Source organism: Carlito syrichta, unplaced genomic scaffold (assembly GCF_000164805.1).
Source record: "Carlito syrichta isolate Samal-C Ts95f unplaced genomic scaffold, Tarsius_syrichta-2.0.1 Scaffold306946, whole genome shotgun sequence".
NCBI lineage: Eukaryota > Metazoa > Chordata > Mammalia > Primates > Tarsiidae > Carlito > Carlito syrichta.
Genome location: NW_007251042.1, coordinates 527,827 through 539,426, shown reverse-complemented (window position 1 = coordinate 539,426; position 11,600 = coordinate 527,827). Strand labels below are relative to the sequence as shown.

Genomic DNA, 11,600 nt, shown 5'->3' with positions numbered 1-11,600 from the left:
TCCCCAGGGGCCTCTGGACAAGGACTGCCTGGGCATGTGGTGGATTTTGTGCAGCGAGGTGGACCTGACTGCAGCATTTAATAATGCTGTGACCTAGACAACTTCATTTCTCAGAGCCTCAGTCTCTCCTTCTGTAAAAGGGAATCATAGGACCAGGCATGGTGGCTCATGTCTATAATCCCAGCACTTTAGGAGGCCAGGGCAGGAGGATCACTTGAGCCCAGGAGTTTGAGACCAGCCTGGGCAACATAGCAAGACCTCGTCTCTGCAATAAAAAAAAAAAAAAAAATTAACTGGGCATGGTGGTGCATGCCTGTAGTCCCAACTACTCAGGAGACTGAGGTGGGAGGATTACTTGAGGCATGGAGGTCAAGGTTGTGATGAGTTATGACACCTTGCCACTGCATTCCAGCATGGATGACAGAGTGAGACCCTGTCTCTAATAAAAAATAAAAATGAAATGTAAAATAAAATGAAAACAGAATCATAACCTGCCAAAAATTTTGATGTTTATGTTAGATAACACATGGGCAGCCTCTCAGGCCCTGCTAGAGTCTCAGCTGCAGCCAAGGAATGGAGACTTTCCTTCTGGGCAGAGCAGCCACGCCTGGGCTGTGCCACCACTGCCACCCCACAGGTACCAGCAAGCCCCAGTGCTCTAAACCTTGGGCGAGAGGAGTTGCTGTGGCTAGCTGTGCCCCGCCACTCCCAGCTTCCCGCAGCTGATGGCTCAAAAACTGGAGCCCCAAAAAGAAAATAAACACCTGAGCACTTCAGCGTGGACACAGAAGGAAAACACGAGCAGCAGAGTAGTTAGAACTGGCGTCTGGTCCGGCAGCCCCAGAATCAAACAGTCCACAGACAAGGTCACATTCAGTCCCCATCTCTGGTTTCGCCCCACGATCAGGCCTTGCTGTGGGCACTGTGACATGCGTGGGCACTTGTCACATGGCTGCCTGACACCCGAGGGCTGAGGTCTTTGAAGGTGATAATGGTGTTTTCCATCCTTCCCTTGCGCCCACACACTTGCCTGTCCTACCTGCACAGCCCCCTGAAGACAGAATTCCCAAAATCCTATGTGGGAAGAGGCCTCTCCCACCCCAAGAAAAAGAACTCAGAGACAAGGTCCCTGGCATCCAGATTTATTTTACATTCTCTTCCAGAGGGAACTTGGGCGCTAGGGAGAGCTGGAGGCAGGAGGCCACAATCTAGTCCCCTGGGGGAAACATTTGGGCCCGCCGCCCCACCCAGGACGGTGTACAGAGCCCAGGCCCAGGGCAGGCAGCCTCGGGGAAGAGGAGGCCTCCAGGCAAGACCTCTTGCTGGGCCTTGAATGCTAAGAAGTTGCCACATCTGTCGCCCACCTCGCTCCCAGGCCCAGCCCCAAGCAGGAAGGCCAAGAGGACAGCAGAGAAGCGGGAGTGAAAGGAGAGGAACCCTCTCCAGGCGAAGGAGGCCTTAGGTCTCTAGGAGGTTAGGAAGCTGGTCCTTGTTAAAGGAACCCCAAGAGGGTGAGGCGGGAACTGGTCCCTGTTAGAGGAAATGCCTAGCGGGGTGGGGGTGGGGCATCCGGGGTCTGGTCTCAATAAGGCCTGGAAACAGTCTCCACTTCAAAGCAGGCCTCTGTATTAGGGGAGGGGGGGGAGGAAATGAAAGGCCCTGTGTGGCGTGGGTGGAATCAGTCCAGGGAGCTCCGAGGGGAGGGCTGCTGGGGTCGTCTGCAGATGCCAGGGGAGCTTGGGTCTGGGGGAAGCAGGATGTGGGCGTCCTCTCCCTCCCACGAGTGCTACTGCTCCCCACCCCAACCTGGCTGGCTCCAAGCGGCCATGGAGACCACTCACACGGGGGCCACATAGTTTCCAGGGAATGTTCCGAATTTCTGGGTCCTCCGGGAGACACCTGAAAGAGGAAAGAGAGACAGAATTCCTTTCTTTTTTTTGAGTCAGAGTCTCTCTCTGTTGCCCAGGCTGGAGTGCAGTGGCACAATTTCGGCCACTGCAGCCTGGATCTCCTGGGCTCAGGCGACTCTTCCACCTCAGCGTTCCAAGGAACTGGAACTACTCGCTCGGCTAATTTTTTGATTATCCTAGAGTCAAGGTCTCGCATGTTCCCCAGCTTGGTCTCGAACTCCCGGGCTCAAGCAATTCTCTCGCCTCGGCTCCCCAAAGTGCTAGGGTTACGAGTCTGAGCCAGCCCCGGCCCCTACACTGGCCTTTTTTGACAGCGAGGTTGGGAGAGCAGAGGAGGGGCTGGGGATGGAGGGGGGGGGGGGGGGGTTTCGGGTCCTGCCCCCTGCTGGCAGTGCCCGGAACTGCAGCTGCAGTCTCTCCCAGGGAGGGGAATTTGATTTGCTTGCCTCATTCCTGCCCCCTAGTGCCGAAGCATAGACGGGCAATCAAAAATGTGTACAACTTTGCCCACAGATCTGAATCGCTCCACCCTTCTTCCGGAAAGCAAGGAAGCAGGAGGATGAATATCAGGATAAGTCGAGGAGCCTCACGGGTCCGTATGGCACCTTCACTTTCGGGATGAGAGAAGCCGGGTGAATTGCCCAAAGCGCTCAGCTGCTTAGGGGTAGAGTCGAACACCATCTGATCTGCTTCAACCCAAAGAAAGCCGTGTCTTGGAGAGGAAAGGGAATGCTGGAAGTATGGGAACATAGACTGAAACAAAAGTCAGTCGGGACCTTGGGCAAACTGACGCCCCTGGGCCTGCCCTTCCAGGCTGGCAGCCTCACTTCCTTAGAAGTGGCCCAGGCTTGTCCTCCCCTCACCCCTCCCCAGCCCTCAAGGATGCTCTTCCCCTGCCTGGAGTACCTCTCTTTCCTCTCGGCCTCCCCAAATTCTTCCCCTGACCTCCTAGGCCCAGTTCGCCCACCCCCTCCAGGAAGCCTTCCACAGCCTACAGTATCTAAAATGTTAACTACTAGCCACATGTGGCTAATGACACTTGAAATGTGCTAGTGTGACGGGCACGGTAGCTCACACCTGTAATCCAGCACTTTGGGAGGTCGAGGCGAGAGGATTGCCTGAGCCCAGCGGTTCGAGACCAGCCTGGGCAACTTGGGGAGACCTCGTCTCTACAGTAAATCAAAAACTTAGCCGGGCATGGTGGCACATGCCTGTGGTTCCAGCTACTTGGAAGACTGAGGCAGAAGGATTGCCTGAATCCAGCAGGTCAAGGCTATGGTGGCTGTGAGCATGCCACTGAACACCAGCCTGGGCGACAGAGTGACACTGACTGGAAACAAAAAGAAAGAAAATAAATGTGCTAGTGCAACTGAGGACTGAATTTTTCTATTCTTTCTTTCTTTCTTTTTTTTTTTTTAGACAGGATCTTGCTCTGTCACCAGGCTAAAGTGCAGTGCACAATCATAGCTCACTGTAACCTCAGCTTCCCGGGCTTCAGCAATCCTCCCACCTCGGCCTCCCAAGCAGCTGGCTAACTTTTGCAGAGATGAGGTCTCACATTGCCCAGGCTGGTCTTAAACTCTTGGCCTCACATGATCCTCTTGCTTTGGCCTCCCAAAGCACTGGGATTACAGGTGTGAGCTACTGCACCTGGCCTGCATTTTTAATTTACTTCATTTTAAGTAAATTTTTTACAGCCACACATGGCTAGGTTTAAACCATTCCTCTTAAGGCACTTGTGGCTTATACCAGAAAAAGTGGTGCCTTTTCTTCTTGTCTATATACCCTTGTAAAACTTTATTAGTAGTTGTACAAAAAATTTAAAAGCAAGCCGGGCTTGGTGGCTCAGCCTGTAATCCTGTGCCTTTGGGAGGCTGAGGTGAGTAGATTGCCTGAGCCCACGGATTCGAGACCCACCTGGGCAACTTGGTGAGACCTCATCTCTACAATAAATAAAAAATCAGCTGGGTGTGGTAGCGCTTGCCTGTAATTCCAGCTACTTGGAAGGCTGAGGTGGAAGGATTGCCGGAGCCCAGCAGGCGAGGCTGCGGTGGCCGGGAGCGGCCACTGCACTCCAGTCTGGGCGACAGAGTGAGACTCCACTCAAAAAAACAAAAACCAAAAAATTCAAAAGCAAAAAGTGTACATGGTAAATCAGAAAGTACCTGCAAACCCACCCCTCCGAGGTAAGGACTGTTTACGAGCTAGTGCTTATTGGACCCTGGTGTGTCGGAAGCCTGCTCGGCCGTGAGCTATTGGGATTCAGATCAGAAAGGGGGGCTGCTAGGTCCAGGGACTGCCCATGCAGCCCCCAATCTCTCGGGCCCGAGGCTGGCCTAGGTAGGGGTGGGGGGTGCTTCTGGCTGTTCACGTCTCTCTGGGAATGGCCTCTCCTTTAAAGCTGAGGCCTGAACAGAGCCAGGGGAAGGAGACTGTGTGAAGCCTGCCGGGTTGGTCACCTTGAGCCAGGCCAAGGCCAACCTGAGGCTGTTTGTCCTTTGCCTGAGCTGCCCTTGGGCCAGCCCTGAGGGGCCAGGATCGCTCTCCACTCCCTCTTCTTCCCAGGCTGGAGGATCTTGGTGGGCAGGGAGGTACACGGGAATGGGGGAGGAGATACACAGGTATGAGATCTGGCCCTTCCCCCTGGGGACTGCTCCAGAGGCAGAGGTGTGCAGCAGGAAGGGGCAGGAATCTGGAGGCTGGGACCCTGCCTTGAGTTCATCCATGACCCTGGGCTGGGCTCAGCTTCCTCCCGGGCCTCTCCCCTCTTCAGAGTATGGAGGAAATAGCTAAAAGAAGTGCTGGCATCGAGGAAGCATCTGGGGCCAGGCCTGCCCAACAGCCTGGACAGAGGCTGGGTGGGGGAGAGTCAGCCAGGACTCTTTGCTGAACCAGCACTGGCAGGCAGCCCCAGCCCACCCAAATCCCCCGGAGCCATGAGACCCCACCTTCCATCTGCCCTCCAGCCCCCCAGCCCACATACCCACAAACCAGCCGTCGTCACACTGCTGCATGACGTCCACCCGGTCCCCCTCTCGCAGCTCCAGCTCATCCTCGTTCTGGGGTCTGTACTGGTACATGGCCCGGTACCTGCAGGAGACATCGCCATGGCAACCACAGACATTGCCCCTCTCCCAGACCAGGCCCGGAGGCTCTGAACCCAAGTGTTGCCACTTCCTTTGAGTCCCCCCAAGATCCCCTCATGCTCCCATGAGCCCTGGACCCGGCTCCTAGCATGGCAACTCTTGCTTGGCACCAGTGTATCCTTCCCCAGGCCTGCCACCTGGACTCTGACCACCCAACCCTTGCCTCCTCTGAGCACCCAGCGCCTTTGAGTCCGTTCCACCAGTTCCTGTACCTCATTTATCCATGCACTGACCTCAGGGTTGAAGCCCATAAGGATACTGAGGCTGAGAGGCCAGGTGTCCGGGGGTTTTGTATAGGGTGGGGTCAGGAACCCACAGACCAGTGCCTCCTCCCCTGCCCCCCAGATCACCTACGAGCTCGGCAAGAACACATGCTACTTAGTCGAAGTTTCCCAAATCCATAAATGGGGTGGGGGAGAGAGCAGGCTATGGAAACACTGCCTGCCAGTGACACCCCCCACCCAGCCAAGCACCCTCAGGTGGTACTCACGGGGTCCAGTGTATCTGCGTGGTGTTAGGGGACGAGGCCTCCGGGTCCAGGAGGTGGCTGGAGCCTCGAGGGTGGGACAGAGCTGGCCCACAAGTGCTGACACTCTAGGGGTTGGTGGAAAGGAAGGGGGGTCACAGGGAGGAAGATGATGGGGACATCCAAGCATGAGGGTGGAGGACCAAGACAGGCCTTGCTGCTTCACCCATCAGAGCATCTTACACACAGCCTGTCTGATTCCCACAGACCCCAAGGCATGGGAGGGTGTGCTGAGACTCTTCCACTTCCCAGGTGCTGGGTGATGCTAGAGTCCATGGAGGAAACTTGACGAGATTTCTGAACGCTAGCATGGACAAGCCGAGAGCCCTAGGGGAGTCCCGTGCACAGGCTGTCCCCAGTTGTCCAGGCTTGCTGAGCGGATAAACCAGTGCAGGAGCGGAAGCTCATTTGAGCATCAGCACTAGGAATCATGACTGCTTCTGTCCACGAGGTACAAGAAACACTTAGTTCAAATCAGCCCTCTGCAGTGGAAATCACTCTCCTTGTTCTCCAGGTGAGAAAACCCACACCCAGAGGGTAAGTCACCTACCCAAGCCACACAGCAGAAAATGGCAGGGTCCTGACTGCCAACACTACCTACCTTGAATGAACACAGGCAATTCACGACAGAGGGATAACTAGAGGGACCAGGGGCCTGGGCCCACTTTGGGGTCCCACCTAGAGCTGGCCAGCTCCTGCATGTCTCCCTGGAATGGAACTCAGGGGCTGGTACCAACTCAAGGGCTTGAGGTTCCCTCGGCCAGGGTGCAGCTGCAGTGCTAGGTTCCGCCCCGCCGCCCCATGGCTCTGTCCTGGGGCTGCCCAGGAAGGACTCCCAAGTGCAGAAGCCTCACGGGGATGAGGAGTGGGGTGGGGAGCCAGTCAGCTCACCTGGACCTGGGGTCTGGACTCCTGGGGCGGAAAGGAGAAGCCAGTGCGTCGAGGGGAAGTCCGGCCCCCCCAGTCGGCGTGATCCGCTGGGCTGCGTGGTGCTGCGGGGGAGCCAGGGTGACGGGCCGGATGGGCAGTGGTCAGGTGGGGAGACGCAGGGAGCTGGGGGCCGTCGTCGCAGATCCGGAGCCGTGGCTCACGGTTCACCTGCACGTAGCTGGCAGGGAATATGCCCTGGCGCCCCGTGCCCGGGATGCGCCCCTCGTACCAGTTCTCATTCACCTTGCGGATCAGGCAGATGCGCTCCCCCTAGGTGGGAGGGGGGAGTTAGTGTCTGCAGGGCCCTCCTGGTGCCATTCACCAAGGGCTTCTCACTCAAGCCTAGCACCTTGTACACACGACGGCTCAGGATCAGAGATGGTCAGCTGGTTCCTGAGTCACACAGAAAGTAGAGGAGCCAAGAGCCAAACCCAGGCTGAGCAAGCAGAAGTCCGAGCTCTTCCCACGGCACGTGGCACTGGGCTTGGATCAGGACCTGCCTCTGAGAAGCCCACCCGGCATGCATGCCCCCTCCAAGCTGTGTGGCCATGGGCAGGCTGCTCTGCCTTTCTGAGCCTTGGTTTCCTCACATGTTAAATGAGACACCAACAAGATCAATGGGTGACTCATAAGACACACAGGACAGGCGATAGCCACCACCGCCATGACCAGGTCCTGTCCCTGCTTCACACTCTGGGGGTCCCTGTCATGAGTGCGTCAGTAAACTCCCTGAGATCAAGGGTGAGTCCTCAAGCCTATAGGCTGACTGACGTTAGGTAAAACCACCACCTCCACAGTGGGTTGCCCTGGAGAGGGTGGTCTTCAGCCTTCACCTTCCCCTGCCTTCTCCTGCCCCACTTATCCAATCACCTTCTTCCCCCACCCTCTGTCCCTGGGGCCAGCTCATCTGGGTGGCATTCATTAGGGGTATCCATGGCATCTGCACCAAAAATCAACCAAAGAGAGACGACTTTGCTTTCTAGTACTTTTTTTTTGAGTCAGGGTCTCATTCTGTCACCCAGGTTAGAGTGCAATGGCATGATCAGGGCTCACTGTCGCCTCAATCTCCTGGGCTAAAGCAATCCTTCTGCCTCAGCTTCCCGAGCAGCTGGGACTACAGGTGCATGCTGCCATGCCCGTTTTTTTTTTTTCTGTAGAGATGAAACCTTGTGATGCTGCCTAGGCTGGTGTCAAGCAATCCTCCAGCCTCAGCTTCCAAAAGTGCTGGAATAGCCGGGTTCGGTGGCTCAGCCTGTAATCCCGTGCTTTGGGAGGCTGAGGTGAGTGGATTGCCTGAGCCCACGGGTTCGAGACCCGCCCGGGCAACTTGGTGAGACCTCATCTCTACAATAAATCAAAAAAAAATCAGCCGGGCGTGGTAGCGCACGCCTGTAATTCCGGCTACTCGGAAGGCTGAGGCGGAAGGATCGCCAGAGCCCAGCAGGTCGAGGCTATGGTGGCCAGGAGCAGCCACTGCACTCCAGTCTGGGCGACAGAGTGAGACTCCAACTCAAAAAAAAGTGCTGGGATTACAAGCATGAGCTACCGCACCCAACCCCCCTTCTAGTGCTTTCTATGAGAGCACTTTTCAAACTTTTCCCACCATAATCTATAGTAAAAAAAGTATGTTTTAACAACAGCCCAGAATACACATATATACCGAGGATGCCAAAAAAATGTATACATATTTTAAGTGATGTTATCTACTTTTAGATGTACTTTTAGTTTGCCATAATCAGAAGTGTCTGGACACTGATGGTAACCACTTTGTGCACCTCTTGTAATTGCAGAAGTCAAACATGACTTGTATTCATTTTTTGTTATCGATATATATTGAATATTCTAATTTTAATACAGTTTCTTCCTTTCTTAAAATGTGCATACATCTTTTTGGTACCCTCTAAATGTGTATACATAAAAGCCTAAAGTCTAATAAAGTACTCTTTCTACTAAAGTGCATCCTAATCTTTCTTTCCAGCCCTTTAAAAAATGCTGATTATGATCCTTGCTGCCCACCAACCTGCAGCTGAAAAAATACAACTCTAGAAGTTTATGACAATCTTAAAAAATGGACTAAAATTACTCAGGAGACTGAGGCAGGAATTCAAGGCCAGCCTGGACAATATAGCAAGATCTAGATGATATCAATGAGATAGGGAAAAACTTGAAATATTGGGTGATGGAGATGAGTACACCTAATTCTTTTTATTTTTATTTTTTGAATTGTAGTCTCACTCTGTCGCCCAGGCTGGAGTGCAGTGGTACACTCATGGCCACCCCAACATCCACCTGCTGGGCTCCAGCAATCCCTCTGCCTCAGCCTTCCAAGTAGCCGGAACTATAGGTGCATGCTACCATACCTGGCTAACTTTTTATTTATTGTAGAGACGAGGTCTTGCCAAGTTGTCTGAACCCATGGGTTCAGGCAATTCACTTGCCTCAGCCTCCCAAAGTGCTGGGATTACAGGCTTGAGCCACTAAACCCGGCCTATTTTTTTATTTATTGTAAAGACGAGGTCTCACCAAGTTGCCCAGGCTGGTCTTGAACCCCTAGGCTCAGGCAATCCTCTCACCTCGGCCTCCCAAAGAGCTGGGATTACAGGCTGAACCACCGTGCCCGGCCTACCTGACTCTTTTAAACACTGTTTTCAGTGCACATGTTTCCCTATGACTTCACCTGCCTCTCACCCATCCCACCGTGTCCTGCCTGGCCCCACCTTGCGGAAGGACAGCTCCACCTCTAGGTCCCCCTTGAAGGTGTACTGGGCCACAGCCTCTCCATACTCCAGCACCTGGTAGGTCGGGGGCTTGATGGGCTTGGGGATCTCATCTGCGGGCAGCACCTGCAGGAGGAAGGTCATAAGAAAGATTCACCATGGGCACCTGGGAGGGTGAGGCAACAGGGAGAAGGTGGGATAGGCAAGACCTACCCCTGGCCAGAGAGAAGACACTGACACTAGACACTGACACCAGACACAAGCTCTGGGGTGGCCAGGGCTGAGCTCAGCCAAGGGAAGTGGGAGGGAATAGTCCAAGAAGTGTTCCTGGAGGAAGCATTTTCCATAGAGGCAGGTGGAGTGAGCATTACTGAAATTGGAAATGGTGAAAGCCATCTGGCTTTAGAGTTTAGGTTGGACCACAGAAGCAAATGAGGCATTCTAAGAGGCACAGAGCACCCAGAGAGCTGTTCTGAAACTGAGGATTCAACCTTTTCCCACTGTTGAGAACCACATGTCCCTTGATTCCAGTGTCTTAGTTCCTCCTCCCCATGCTCTCTTTGCTTCACTCTGCCCATAAAAATGAAGAGGCCAATCAACTATTTCACACCAAGACATAAATGACTGGCAGAGTGGAATACTGTATATGCTTTGTGAAGTTTCAGGATCAGTGAGATTATTCTGCAGGTAGGGGAGGCCTAATGATGCCTATGAAACCAAGAGCCTGAATTAAACAACCCAACCCAACCCGTGGGTCAAAGAGGAAGTCACAAAGGAAATGAGAAAAAAGTTTGAGTTTAACTTTTCAAGATCAAAATTTGTGGGATGCAGCTAATCCAGTGTTCAGAGGGAAATTGGCCTGGTGGCACACACCTGTAGTCTCAGCTACTCAGGAGGCTGAGGTGGAAGGAGCATCTGAACCCAGGAGGCTGAGGCTGCGGTGAGCTGTGATGATGCCACTGGACAACAGAGTGAGACCCCCAACTCAAAAAATAAATAAATAACTTAGCACTGAACCTTGACACCCCATCCAAAAAATGGGGATAATCTATCACTCCAGGCAGTGAGAGGAACGAGAGGTAACAGAACTGAAAAAGGCAATGCATGTAAATGTAATTTGTAAACGGTCACACACTTCCCACCCTTACCAGCTGCGACAGGATTATTCCCAAAGACAGCTTTGGAAAGATGGATTCTGAGTGTGAAGGTCTGGACGCTGTCAACTGAGAAGATGGGCTGCTTGAACCTCCCCTGGGTTGGGCTCCACCCTCATTAACAATCATTCCTGGTGACATGCAGAGCACTGGGCCAGGCCACATGGGGGTAGAGGACAAGCATGGCTGCCATGATTGAGACACGACACCCGCTCCTCAAAGTTGTACATCTTAGGAAGCCTGGGGTCTGCGCTCCAAGTCTCTCCCCATGGGCCCTCCCAGCCTGGCTCATTTGCTCCTATTCCTTCTGCTCACCTCCACATAATTCGCAGGGAAGATGCCCATTCGGCCATGATGTTCTCCTTCCAGCCAGTTCTTGTCCACCTCCTTGTGGATATAGACAATGTCACCCTTCTGCAGGGTCAGCTCCCTGTGGGCCACGGTGAGGATATTATGGCACACTGAGGCTCTCCCAGGCCTCTTTCCCTTCAGTCCCTGCCCAGCGCACCCTGAGTTCTCCCTACACTGCTCGGGATGCCCACTGCAGCTCTGACCCCCACCATCTCCCCTATTGTGCAGACTGCCCAAGGTGGAAGCCAAGGGAGAGAAGGCACTTACTTGGGGGACTGTGCCTGGAAGTCAAACTTGAGCCTGGCAGCCTTCCTCTGGGCAGGGGAGAAGACAGAGCAGGTAACTCAGTCAGGAAGGTGGCAGATCCAGGACAGCAGCCATGAGGACCTACCCTATGCTCCCCCCGACCACACCCTGACCCTGGTGCCCCCTCTTACCTTCTTCTCTTCTTTCCTGGCTGGGCTGGCCCCTCCTTCAGAGGCACAGGGATCTGCAGAGAAGCAGACCTCAGCTTGGGGAGGACATTTGTGGGGGATGGGGAGGATGGGGTACACCCCCCCCAAGGGCATCAGTGGAAGCAAGGGGTTGTGACCTGTTACATATCTGCTGTGTGAGAGGGCTGTAGGTCAGAAAAAGAGCAGGATTTGGTCCTTACCTCGGGCTGAGGCAGGGTAGACAAAGTCCCGACGACCTAGAAAGGGACTTCCTCCATCCGCCATTCTGTGGGGGCTCAGGGATCGGGCGGAGCCCAGGTAAGGTGCATGCGTGGAGCCGGAGCTCCAGGTGGAGGCCGGGCTGCGCGGGACACAGAGTGAGTCACCTGTTTGGGGCTTCACGCCCGCCCTGGCTCAGCCCCTGGCCTCGCT

General features: G+C 54.3%; 1 protein-coding gene across 1 annotated transcript in view; it reads right to left on the bottom strand.

Annotated features, from left to right (window-relative positions):
* Window positions 1–1,746: 1,746 nt before the first annotated feature.
* Window positions 1,747–11,600, bottom strand: part of SORBS3 (sorbin and SH3 domain containing 3) — a 35,678-nt gene continuing 25,824 nt past the window's right edge. The window contains exons 13-21 of the mRNA XM_021715265.1: window positions 11,390–11,581; window positions 11,172–11,224; window positions 11,002–11,048; window positions 10,699–10,813; window positions 9,230–9,355; window positions 6,474–6,782; window positions 5,547–5,650; window positions 4,894–5,000; window positions 1,747–1,899 (exon numbers count right to left, since the gene is read on the bottom strand). Of these exons, the coding sequence (XP_021570940.1) occupies window positions 1,838–1,899; window positions 4,894–5,000; window positions 5,547–5,650; window positions 6,474–6,782; window positions 9,230–9,355; window positions 10,699–10,813; window positions 11,002–11,048; window positions 11,172–11,224; window positions 11,390–11,581 (1,115 nt within the window). The 3' untranslated portion in view covers window positions 1,747–1,837. The remainder of the gene's footprint in view (window positions 1,900–4,893; window positions 5,001–5,546; window positions 5,651–6,473; window positions 6,783–9,229; window positions 9,356–10,698; window positions 10,814–11,001; window positions 11,049–11,171; window positions 11,225–11,389; window positions 11,582–11,600) is intronic.